Source organism: Enhydra lutris, unplaced genomic scaffold, assembly GCF_002288905.1.
Source record: "Enhydra lutris kenyoni isolate GAN:26980312 unplaced genomic scaffold, ASM228890v2 scaffoldscaffold26, whole genome shotgun sequence".
NCBI lineage: Eukaryota > Metazoa > Chordata > Mammalia > Carnivora > Mustelidae > Enhydra > Enhydra lutris.
This window is the reverse complement of record NW_019154110.1, coordinates 9,512,683-9,525,756: the sequence shown is the minus strand read 5'-3', so window position 1 is coordinate 9,525,756 and position 13,074 is coordinate 9,512,683. Positions and strand designations below refer to the sequence as shown.

Genomic DNA, 13,074 nt, shown 5'->3' with positions numbered 1-13,074 from the left:
CATCCCAGCACTTATTCCATTTATAAATTATGTGTTTATTTACTTATTATCTCCCTTTTCAACTAGAGTATAAATTCCATATCTGTTTTTACTATTTCATACCCAGCACCTAGCGTAATGCCTGACACATTACTCGGTATTTATTAAACAAATGAATGTCCACAGGCAAAGTACTAATAATAGCATTTAAGACCTTCCATAATCCACCTAAGTGTATGTTCAACATACTCTGTTATTCCTTTCTGTAGCTCTACAGTTAAACTAAACAATTTGTTCCACCTACATACTCCCTACTGCTCCCTTAGCCTGGAAAGCCCTACCACTACCATGACTTGCCCCAAATGTACTCATTTTTTGAGATCCACCTAATTCACAGAATTTTCTCAGTGGTATCTGTTATGGTACAAGGTACAGAAGGTAACAGGTTACATCACTGTATTAGAAAGCAACTGGCAAAGAGAAGCCAAAATAAAATATAAGGATAGAAACGTTTTTTGCTTTGGTTACATAGGCCAACATAGCTATTTAAGCTAGTTTGTAGTGCCTTATTTCTCCCAGCTGATAGTTATCTCTTCCTCTAAACTCACAACATACTAACCTATCTGATGGCTCTTAATACTGCTTAATATATACATATATATAAAATACCTCTTAATATATGTATAAATATATAAAATAATAATATATATGTATTTTATTATATAATAAAAATCCATATATAAAAAATATATACCTCTTAAGTATACTTTATATGTATCTTATCTTTTAAAACATAAACCTGAGAGTGGGATCTATGCTGTAGATATTTGTTGGCTGTAATAATTGGCATTAATTGGGGGCACCTGGGTGGCTGTCAGTTAAGCATTCAACTCTTGATTTTAGCTCAAGAGCATGGGGCTCTGTGCTCAGTGAGAAGTCGGCTTGAGATTCTCTTTCCCTCTCCCCTCTCCCCAGCTTGCACACTCTCTAAAATAAATGAAATCTTAAAAAAAAAAAAAATTGGCATTAGTTATTTTTTTACTGCTTCTCTTTTTTCTCTTGCAATAATTTCAATTTACTTTTGGGGCATCCTCAAAAGACTATTAATCAAGATGTCTTGCCTTTTTTTCCCCCCTAAGATTTGTTTAGAGAGAGTGAGCAAGTGTGCGGCGCAGGGGGGGGGGGCGGGCGGGGTGGGGAGGCAGAGAATCCTAAGCAGACTCTACAATGAGCAAGGAACTGGGTACCAACCAATCTTACAACCCTGAGATCATGACCTGAGCTGAAACCAAGAGTCAGACACCTAACTGGCTGAGCCAGCAGGAACCTCAGTCTTGCCCTCTTCTAAGAGTGAAAGAGTGGAGAAGAAATCTGAACCAAGATAGGGCAATAGCCATTTGAATCATAAGTAGTGACAGAAAGTTGTTGAAGCTCATTCATGCAACACTGCTTGGGTGAGACTACTAATTCCTTTTTTTTTTTTTTTAAGATTTTATTTATTTATTTGGTAGAGATTACAAGTAGTCAGAGAGGCAGGCAGAGAGAGAGAAATAGAGGAGGAAGCAGGCTCCCCGCTGAGCAGAGAGCCCGATGTCGGGCTCGATCCCAGGACCCTGAGATCATGACCTGAGCCGAAGGCAGAGGCCTCAACCCACTGAGCCACCCAGGCACCCCGAGACTACTAATTCTTGCTGGAGACATCCAATACAACTGTAGTTCCTGTCCTTTTTAGAGATGGCTTTCCTCATTTTGTTAACTACTCCATACACTTCCAAACATTTTTAAAATATTAGTTTGTTGGGGCGCCTGGGTGGCTCAGTGGGTTAAGCCACTGCCTTCGGCTCGGGTCATGATCTCAGAGTCCTGGGATCGAGCCCTGCATCGGGCTCTCTGCTCTCTAGGGGAGCCTGCTTCCTCCTCTCTCTCTGCCTGCCTCTGCCTGCTTGTGATCTCTCTGTCAAATAAATAAATAAAATCTTTAAAAAAAAATATTAGTTTGTTTCTTCTGCTTGTAAACAAAGAACCCTAATTGATAGAAACGTTTAATTTCCCACTTGTAGTTGATGCTAAGTCTCAACTTCATTCTTTTGTAGTTCAATTAAGTCTGCATATAATAGCTACTATTTGTAACCATGAAACTAATAATACATGTTAATTTAAAAAATCCTCACAACCCTATGATACATTATGGGTACATTATAGTTTCCACTTTATAGATGAGATTGAGACCCAGAGAGGTTATGTTAATGCCTGAGGTATAAGCCACAGTAAGTGGGGGCTGAACCAGAATCGAACTTATGTAGTGAAATCTGAAGCCTGGCCTCATATTGTACGACTCTGCGTTGCCTGAATCTTCCTCTTCATCTTCATTAGGGTCAGTCTGCCAACGCTTGAGGTCTCCAGTGATGGGGGAACTTAGTCTGGTGTCAGCCCCGCCTCTCCTTTCCTAATTTGGTTGTGCCACTCCCAGCCCCTCTGCCACACTGACCTGTGAGAAGTTCTTTGAAGTAGAACTTCACTGTGTCCTTTCCCTATCTGTCCCTCTTTATGGTGCTGCTTTCTCGTCTGAAATGTCCAGCCACTTTGTCTGGCTAGAAAATGCACTTCAAAATCTGGTGTATTCCATGGACTCTAAAACATCACTGATTTTTAAGATGCACCTTTATTTTATGTTCACCTGAGAAAGAAAAATTCTGCCAGCTAAACTTTGACATAATGCCTTCTTATCACTTGGAACTTTTATTGTTATTGAAAGCAGCTCATTAGACAACGTTTATTGTTTACTACTCGTGTCCCAAGAAAAACATAACAGAAATAAATTGGGTAAGTTAGTCCTAAAAAAAAAAAAAAAAAAAAGCCAACCAAACAACAAAAAAAAGCTATTGTTAGAGCACCTAATACTTGTCAGGTGCTTTATACAGATACAGTATCTCTAGTCCTTGAATTTCTGTAAGGTAAAAGTCTTCCATCAACGTGATTGTCGCTGGCAGGTTATTTGGTAGAGTAAAAAACACGTTTAGAATTGTAAGATTAACTTGCAAGACTTTATTGAAACAATTAAACCCAAACCTTCTTTTTGAGGGTTCTCATTATGCAAACCAATGGTCTTTACGCCATAAGTTAGGCCGTGAATACCTTCTATTACTAACCACTTAGCATAGTAGTGGGGAGGGGCTGGAGAGAAAGAGGAATGGTTGAACTTTAACTCACTGAAATTCAATAAACCCGTATACGCAACTCAAACGAGGCAAAGCTGCACACGATGTAAAAGCATTTTGCAAACCCTAAGGTAAATTAAGTTAATTCTGCAATACAAACAGTGAAAAGTACCATCTGCCAAGCGTCCCCAGTCCATTCTAGCTAGAACATACCAGGATCCCCCCGTGACACATCCAAACGTGTACGGCAGCAGGAACCATTTTCATCGAGTGTGCAAGTGCCTAGTTACGCTTGAACACAACTACACCTAGGAGACTGTTAATCTACCAGCTGGAATGGAAAATAATAGTTCCCAGTTCCAACGGACTGCAGGAACCTTTTTCATTCTATCATCTTTTTCATAACTGGCAACAAAGCTAAAGCCTTCTATCCCCAGCTGCGTCGCTCCAAATCCTTCCCGGAAGGGGGCAGAATATAAATTAACTACCGCCCCCGCCGCGCGCACAGAGACCTTCTGTACGTCCATATTCCCTTTCGTTCCCCCACCCCTAACTAAATCGCCCAAGGGAACACAGGCCTCAGAAGCAGGCCCGAACTCTTGGCTCCCGGCACCAGGTGTCCCCGCAGCGCCCCGAACACCTTGCCGAAAAGACCTCTGCAGAGGGAGATTCAGAGCTGTGGCTTCCCACTGAGAATGCGAAACAAGATCAGCTTTAAAAAAATAAATAAAAATAAATAACACAAACGGACAGAGAATTCACTCTTAGCCCCCAAGTGAATTCTTTTAATTTCAGCATGAGCGGAAGCGGAAGTCGTAGAGGGATCATAGAGTTTGCTACTTCCGGTTCCCGGGCTACGTTCCGGGCTAGAGCGCCTCTCCACCGTCAGCCATCCCAATCGCCGGCCCCTTCTATTTCCGGGTGCGGCTTCTGTCAGAGCGGAGGCCTGTCTTCAAACGTGGCGTCTTGGGTCCTTAGGGCCTCGCCCGCGGTCCGCGCACAAGGACCGGCGCGGGCACTTTGCGGCCAACAACTGGAGCCAGCCCTCGCGTACCGGGTCCGCACTGGCACCTCTAACCCTTCAGAGCTGGCTGGCTTTTAAGCCCTCGCGATTGAGAGCCCTTGATTCGCAGCCTCCAGGACTGCAGCTCTACAAGAGAGCACCCCTTCGGCCATACCTGTATACCATAGGCGTGCTTTGCCCTGTAAGGTGCAGCATTTGACAAGTCACCCCTACCCCCACGTTACCACTTCAACATCAATTTCTGCCACGTCTGCCTTAATTTCGTTCTTAACCTCCTTGATTTGAGACCCCTCCCCCTCTCTGCCTCCAGAAGAGGTCTTCCTCCTACCCCCAGTTCTGTAAAAGAGGAGTTTTGGGTCTCCTGCAGAAAGATTACCTTTAAGACTGAGCACCCGTTTGATAACTAAAACAAGTTCATGCTTGCTAAAGAGTTTGCGGGCAAGGCGAAACCCAGTGCACATAAGAAACTATGGCTGAGCACGGGGCTCACATCACAACTGCTTCTGTGGTGGATGACCAGCCATCCATCTTTGAGGTGGTAGCACAAGACAGTTTAATGACAGCAGTGAGACCTGCTCTTCAGCATGTGGTCAAGGTAAGATATTGATTCTCTGAAAGGTTTTAGGGATGACTGGGTGAAAACCAAACAGTTTACTTGGTTGTCTAGGTTTTGAAATTGCCAATTAGCATGTAATTCATATCCTGTGGTTTAATGGTTCTTGAGTCCCTGTTATGTGTAGAGCCCTGTACTGAATACCTAGCACTTCAGAGAGGATAGGGCAGATCCCCAAAAGAAGTGACTTGTTTAAGCCCCAAGTATCAGAATTTAGAGGAAAAAAAGGAAATGTGAATACAACACATAGTAATTGTGAAATGGAATGAAATTCATTTATTAATTTACTTTTAGGTTCTCGCAGAATCAAATCCTGCCCACTATGGCTTCTTTTGGAGGTGGTTTGATGAAATCTTCGCCCTGCTAGATCTTCTGCTCCAGCAGCATTATCTGTCTAAAGCCAGTGCCTCATTTTCTGAAAATTTTTATGGCTTAAAGCGCATTGTAATGGGGGACACACACAAGCCTGAGAGACTGGCCAGTGCTGGTCTCCCAAAGCGGCAGCTGTGGAAGTCAATTATGTTCCTGGTTCTTCTTCCCTACCTGAAAGTGAAGCTGGAGAAGCTTGTTTCTAGCCTGAGGGAAGAGGATGAATATTCTATCCATCCCCCTTCTTCCCGCTGGAAACAGTTTTATAGAGCCTTCCTGGCAGCCTACCCATTTGTTAACATGGCATGGGAAGGCTGGTTTTTTGTACAACAACTTCGATACATCTTGGGAAAGTCTCAGCATCACTCACCGTTGCTGAGGCTGGCTGGAGTTCGGCTCGGTCGACTTACAGTTCAAGATATACGAGCTCTGGAGCACAAAGCAGCTGAAGCCAGCCTAATGCAGCAACCAGCCAGGAGGTAAGGCTTTAACATTTCCCCAAACCTTTCACAAAGAAGTTCTAAAATCTTAACCTAATTTTATGAAACTCACCTTCCTCAGTCCACTTTGAGGTATTTCATAAATCAGAGAAAAATTCTTGTGTCCATATAAGAGTTGCCCTCCTGGTAACCTTCCTTAGCACACTAGCTACATTTTTATGTATGCTTGCTGTGTGCCAGGCCCTGTGTTAGCTGTTCGCTTCACGTACATTATCTCAATCCTCCTGACAACTTAATGAAATAAATTCATTACCTCGTTTAAGACCCAAGGAAACTAAGACCTAACAGCCAAGTACCTTGCCAAGGCCACATAGCTAGAAGGTGGCAGAACTGAGATTCAAGCTAGATCAACAGTTCTCAAGACTGTGCTCTTAACCACAATGCCACTGTTTCTAGTTAGTATTTATGTTCTCCTACAACTTCAAATATACAGTCCTCGATATTGCTAAGTTATTTTTGTTAAGTGAGTTGTTTCTTCTTCTTGATATACTATCTTATACACACACACACACACACACACACACACACACATCTATATAACCAATGTCTTACCAATTTCTTTCTCAAAACAAAAAAACAAAACCCTAGTCATTGAATACAAAGTTTATTTAGTTCCTATACTCCCCAAACACTGGAGGTCAGAAACAGGAAATAATTTCGAATGGATACTAGAGGAGACGGTGCCAATCTAGCAACTACTCAAAATCCAAACTGAACCAGTGATTCTGATGAAAAGTATAAGAGGTATATTTATATTAGTCATTCTGTGATCAAACCTAAGAAAACAGTTTCTCCTTTTGTCTCTTTGTTCTATTCTTCTACCAGTGTTGGTGAGAAGATAAAGTCAGCTCTGAAGAAAGCCTTGGGAGGTGCGGCCTTATCCCTCTCTACTGGCCTTTCTGTGGGAGTATTCTTTCTGCAGTTCCTTGAGTGGTGGTACTCATCTGAAAATCAAGAAACTATCAAATCACTGACTGCCCTGCCTACTCCACCACCACCTGTACACCTAGACTACAATTCTGATTCTCCTCTGTTACCCAAAATGAAGACTGTGTGCCCCCTGTGTCGCAAAACCCGGGTAAATGATACTGTTCTTGCCACCTCTGGCTATGTGTTTTGTTATCGCTGTGTATTTAATTATGTGAGGAGTCACCAAGCTTGTCCCATAACAGGTTATCCAACAGAAGTACAACATCTAATTAAACTGTATTCCCCTGAAAACTGAAAGGGATTAGCATTTTATTTCACAACAAAATTATTGCACCATAAGGCTGAGAAACTGATTTTCAGTTTCAGTACATAGCACTGTTTGAATTGTATGAAAACTGAGTTGTATGAAAACTGATTTTCAGTTTCAGTACACAGCATTGTTTGATTCTTCTCATCCTCAATTCATAATTACATGAACTTTTCACAACTAGAGCTGACCCCTGAATGACATGTGTGTTAATGGTGCCAACATGACCCCCCCAAGTAGAAAATTAATGTATAACTTTGACTCCCCCAAAATGTAACTACTAATAGCCTACTATTGACCGGAAGCCTTACTGCTAATAGAAACAATTAACACATTCTGTATATTAGATGTATTACATATTGTATACTTGCAGTAAAGTAAGATAAAGAAAATACTTAAAACATAACAGAAATACATTTATACTATAAAAAATCCACATATAAGTGGACCCACACAATTCAAATCTGTGTTCAAAGGTCAATTTATGGATTTCTTTAAAAGGATATATCCATTGATCTAACCTTTTAACCAGCTCTCTAGACTCCCACTTAGAGTTTAGCAAGCTGGCTAGAATAATACAATCAGGATTGACAGGGGACATGAAGGTCAGTGTAGAGGAAGTGGATGAAAGAGGATAGTACAGAAGCTTTTCCTTAAAGAACAAGAGGTATAAAATCTCAGGAGAAACCCAAGATAGACCTCATAAAGTGGGTAATAGGGAAGCAGGCCTCTTCTTGAGAAACGAAAGCATTTATCCACCCTGAGAAAAAGATTTTATCAGTTTGCAAACAATGTGAAATGTTGACCTGCTCTTCACAGAAATACTTGGAGACACTTGAGAAAAACAAAGCACCTTCCATATACTGTGACCCACTTTAAGTAGCATATGCTACAGTGTAATCAAGTAAGATTCCTTTATGAGCCATACATATCTTTTCTTGGGGAACTAGTTAAAGAAAAATAGGGGTTGAGCATATACACAGAGCTGTCTAAAGATTTCAGTGTGATGAAAGCAAAATGAATAAGCAATCAAAAGATGACGTAACATACTGATTTAACTATGATTGTGCAAAAGAACCTTTTAATAAGCTCTTTCTTCTTGCTGTTAAGAGTTTGCTAAACGGGCACGAGTTACTCTGGCTATTACTAAGTTTCTATGAAACGCTTAAGTAAATTTTAAAAATAAATGTTTTTGGCAAAGAGTCGTTCCAAGTAGTCATAATTATTTGGAAACTTAAAGCTCACTTGAGGTGGGGACGCCTGGGTGGCTCAGTCGCTTAAGTGGCCTCCAACTCTTGGTTTGGGTTCAGATCATGATCTCAGGATAGTGAGATCAAGCCACATAGTGGGCCCTGCAGCTCAGCATGGAGTCAGTTTAGGATTCTCTCTCCCTCTCCCTTTGCCCCCTCCCCGGCTTACCTTACGTGTGTGCCTGCACATGCGTTCTCCCTCTCTCGCTCTCAAATAAATATTAAAATTACTCAAGGTATTTAAAGTACATTTTTCATTCAGACCACCTGTGACTTTGAAGTATTTTTGTATTGACATTTTGCTTTTTTTTGCTAATCCAATACTTGGGAGAAAAAACCTCTACTACAACAGCAAGAATTCAGCTTTGTGTGAAATACCCTGTATTAGAGATACCATAGAAACACTTGAGTTATGTAGTAAAATTCATGCCACTGGATTTTCGGGTTGGTGAAAATATACGGGTAGAGGAAGGATGAAAATAATTTAAGCATCTCTGCTGAGGTAAGTGTTTTCTAATAATTCAATTCATTTAGCAATTCAAAGCACATTTTCTGATAGCATGAAGTTGATCAAATTAAATTTTGAAATGGAATAACTTATGGATTTGAAAATATTAACATTTTTCTGTATAAGAAGAATGTAATGGATATTTGTTAAAGTTCTTGTTAAATTGCAAGGTTTTACCAAAACAAACACCATAGCTAATTAAACAAACATTTTTAATACAGTAATAAATCAATAAGAAGACTGAACCAGATTCAGGATTGAAAATAATGTAGTCTTCCACGAAGATATCAAAGCCAGATTCTTCACCTCAACCTAAGAAGGAAAAGATGAAAGTGTCAGCAATCCAAGAGTATCCAAGGAACACTCTTATACATAATAAAATCAGTATCCAAATAGAAAAGAACATTCCAATGTGGAAAAACCACAACCAGAATCAGCTCAGAGAGAAGATTAAAGAATCATACCCTGGTCAGAGCCAACACTGAGGCAATGGCAATACCAGGTCAGACTATACTTCACTCATCATCGCATCATTGTATTTCACATCTTTATATACCTAAGAGCAGCCCATTCTTTTTTTTGCATCCAAGAAGACTTAGGTTAACCTATGAAAAAATAAAGGCTTCTATATAGTTAAGTTTCAACCAACCACAGGCTTTTAATAAATATGTTCCACTATGCTTGCTTTACAGATTCTGCTGTACAAAAAAATGCAAACTCGAAGTTTTGGTTTTGAGGAGCTTTTTTGTTTTTGAAATATAGTCATGGAGAAGCATTTTTGGTTCAAAAACTTTTTTTTTTAATGAGTCCAAACCCATGCATGATAAAATTCCAGGGACATCTGTGAAGGATTTACAGTCTAATTCTAAAGCAAAAGCTTTAGGAAAGATCTTCAACTAAATTCCATTATAAAGTAGCCTTCTGTTCATTTAATGTAAAAATATGATTTACAATTCTGCTGCCAACAAAGATAAAAAGTATAGTCATAAAGTTTTTATATTGAAATCTTCTATCTTAAGAATGCTAAACCCCCGGGCGCCTGGGTGGCTCAGTGGGTTAAAGCCTCTGCCTTCGGCTCAGGTCATGGTCCCAGGGTCCTGGGATCGAGGCCCGCATCGGGCTCTCTGCTCAGCGGGGAGCCTGCTTCCTCCTCTCTCTCTCTCTGACTGCCTCTCTGCCTACTTGTGATCTCTCTCTCTGTCAAATAAATAAATAAAATCTTAAAAAAAAAAAAAAAAAGAATGCTAAACCCCGAGAGACTATCTTTTGCCAAAGGTCCACAGCAAATTAACTGACAGTAGAGCTGAAAGAGAACAAAGGTCTGATTATCAGATTTATATTTTTTCACTACCAACTAATCTGAGGTTTAATGTCAATTTTCTTCAGGCCACGGGCAAGATAAAAGAAGCAATGCAGGGGCTCCTGGGTGGCTCAGTCAGTGGATCGTGGGACTCTTGATCTTAGGATTATGAGTTTGAGCCCCACATTGGGTGTGGAGATTACATAAAATCTTAAAAAAAAAAAAAAAAAGCAATGCAAAGTCTAGGTAATTCACAACCTGAATAATCAATTTCTGAATAAGAAGGCTGACTGCATTTCATTTATTCTAAATGACACCTTCTGGTGGTATGCTATCAACGACATGGAAAAGTACTTGGATCACCATGTCACCCCCCCCAGCCTACAGTATCGAAGTTACCATTCTGGAGACAGCGCATGCTTCCTTCAGCCATCTATAAATGTCAATAGACTGAGGGGCGCCTGGGTGGCTCAGTGGGTTAAAGCCTCTACCTTCAGCTCTGGCCCTGATCCCAGCGTATCCAGATCGAGCCCAGCACTGGGCTCTCTGCTCAGCAGGGAGCCTGCTTCCCTTCCTCTCTCTCTGCCTACTTGTGATCTCTGTCTGTCAAATAAATAAATAAAATCTTTTTTAAAAAAATGTCAATAGATTGATACTCCTTAGTTTAAAACTGGCAGCTGTTGGTCTGTGTTGGCCATTCAGCAACTAAACTCCATTAAAAGAGAGAAATTAACAAAGCGCCTGTTTTACAGGGGTTATGCTTGAGCCTTTAGCTCATCATCCTCTACAGGTGAAGTGCGTGTTAAAAATGAGGAAAGCAGAGGCTGAGAGAACTTTGTCTACAAGCATGCAACTTGGGAGCAGAGCTCCAAGTGAGCTCCCACCATACCCAGCCAGCACACGTCCCTAATTCTCTTCCTCAGCACACTTTGCTCCATCTGGAGTGCCTCCCTCAGGCCCTGCAATCTGGAGAACGCCTAATTACAGTTTTAAAACCTTACTCAAACGTCACCTTCTCAGTAAAGTGGTCTCCAACCCTCAATCATCCTCTCTTCTGCCTCCACAGCACTTCTCCCACCACAGCACGCATCACATCCCTTACTCACCCATGCACATCCCCCACATCCCGTCTATCCCACCAGCCCCGTGACAGAGTTCCCAAAGAACCAGGGCAGCGTCTTACCGGCCTTTGCATCCATTACACTCAGAACGGTGTCTGGTACATAGGACGAGGGTCAATAAATGAACGTTTAATTCAGTCAGTGGGCAACCCCCACCAAAACCATAAGCTCCTCGATTATAAAAGCAACAGCCCAATATATAAAGCCAACTTACCTCCAACATTGCAGGTGGGTAAGGAACATACCTCAAGCATCCCTAAGCCCTCCCTCCCCCAGCTTCTACCTCAAGGCTGTCTCCATGATGCCTGGCGCAGAACAACGAGTGCTTACATACAGTGGGACCCTCGACCAAACAATGAAAATAAAGCCCAACGTTCCCAACTTCTGCAAAGACTGAGAGGAACCGTCCTTGCGGAGAAATGCGAGAAAGGCCGAAGCCAGGGCTCAAACCAAAGTCCCAGACAGGAGTCCGCAACCCGCTTTCTGAACTCCTCAAGCTCCTACGCCCTATCTCGGGAGGCCTGCGGAGACTAAAAGCAGCCGACCCTCCGCCTTTCGGTGGATGGCTAAACCCAGTCCCGGTCCCGCTGCCCGCTTCCCGCTTCTCGCCGGCCTCAGCCTCGCTGCCGTGCGGGCGTCCTCTAGCCCAGTAAAGCCCTCGCGGAGCAACCAATCCTACGGCCGCCGGGTCACGTGGGACAGCCAATCGGAAGGCGAGGTGAACACCTGGGGGGGGCGGAGCGGGCCGAAAGGCGGAAGCGCCTTCTGGCAGGCTCTTTCCTGTGGGTTGTTCGAGTGAAAGCTAACGCGTTTCTAGGGTCTGAGTGATTCCTACCTTCCTTCCAACTCCCTCCTTTGGACTTTGGGACGTGCCTTGCTTCACAACTGCAAAGGGCATCTGAGAGAATTGTGCCTTGGATTTCCGGGAAAAATGACCGATTCGGATAGTGACCCAGCAGGAATTACTGCGCATGTCCGATTTCCGCGGGAGGGCTCTGGTTTGGGGTGGGCAGTGGAGGGATATGTGCCTTTTGGTTCTGGAACACTCTGGCTAGCCGGGCGCGTGGACGCTTCCTCAATAAGTTGGAGGTGCCCCAAGAAAAGTGCAGCCAAATATCAAAGAAATGTGCAGGGAAGACTTCCTGGGAGAGGTGGCATTTGATCTGAGTCTTGAAAGATGGATAGATTTTTAAAAATCAGGAGATTCTGGGAGAAGGAATAATTTAACGCCTGAATTAAGTGAGAAAGTTTGGGGAACTTAAATTTAGGTAAAGTCGAAAAAGTAGAGTGTTTCAAAAAATTCGGTGAGTTAGAAACACCAGGAAGAAACTTGACAATGTATATGTCCTCTAGCATCAAAGACAACAAAAACCCAAAAATGCCTGGGGCACAACCCAGATATTTTGGGATTGGAGCCCAGGGAATTGTATTTTTAAGAGGTGCCCCATGGAGGATTCTGATTCACACCGAAGTTTGAGGACCACTATTAGTGCTAAAGAAAAGGGGCGGTAGGAGATTGAGCAGACAAATCAAGACTTTGTCAAGGATGGTGGCTTGCTGACTGTGCAGATTACTCTGGAGGTAGTGGGAGATTTGAAGATTTCAAAGTCAGAGGAGATCGGTGATCAGAGCTTACTTAAGAAAACTATATGCAGGGCGCCTGGGTGGCTCAGTGGGTTAGGCTGCTGCCTTCGGCTCGGGTCATGATCCCGGGGTCCTGGGATCGAGTCCCGCATCGGGCTCTCTGCTCTGCGGGGAGCCTGCTTCCCTTCCTCTCTCTCTGCCTGCCTCTCTGCCTACTTGTGATCTCTGTCAAATAAATAAATAAAATTAAAAAAAAAAAAAAGAAAACTATATGCACCTGTGTTTTTAAATCCATCAAAGGAAGGGGCACCTGGGTAGCTCAGTCCTTAAGCATCTGCCTTCAGCTCAGGTCATGATCCCAGGGTTCTGGACTCAAGGCCCGCATCCCATCTGTCTCCCCGCTCTGCCGGAAGGCTTCTTCTCCCTCTCCC

The 13,074-nt window shown here is 42.6% G+C and overlaps 1 protein-coding gene across 1 annotated transcript; it reads left to right on the top strand.

Annotated features, from left to right (window-relative positions):
• The first annotated feature begins 4,006 nt into the window (after positions 1-4,006).
• Positions 4,007-8,135, top strand: LOC111151401 (peroxisomal biogenesis factor 12). Its single transcript, XM_022509396.1, has 3 exons — positions 4,007-4,756; positions 5,069-5,622; positions 6,469-8,135. The coding sequence occupies exons 1-3, from the start codon at positions 4,631-4,633 to the stop codon at positions 6,866-6,868; spliced, it is 1,080 nt and encodes a 359-aa protein (XP_022365104.1). The 5' UTR covers positions 4,007-4,630; the 3' UTR covers positions 6,869-8,135.
• The last annotated feature ends 4,939 nt before the right edge of the window (positions 8,136-13,074 follow it).

Bases quoted from the DNA above. Each gene is read 5' to 3' on its own strand.
- LOC111151401 (XM_022509396.1), top strand. From the start codon at position 4,631: ATGGCTGAGCACGGGGCTCACATCACAACTGCTTCTGTGGTGGATGAC. The intron at 4,757-5,068 runs GTAAGATATTGA...ATTTACTTTTAG, and splicing joins CTCTTCAGCATGTGGTCAAG to GTTCTCGCAGAATCAAATCC. The intron at 5,623-6,468 runs GTAAGGCTTTAA...TTCTTCTACCAG, and splicing joins ATGCAGCAACCAGCCAGGAG to TGTTGGTGAGAAGATAAAGT.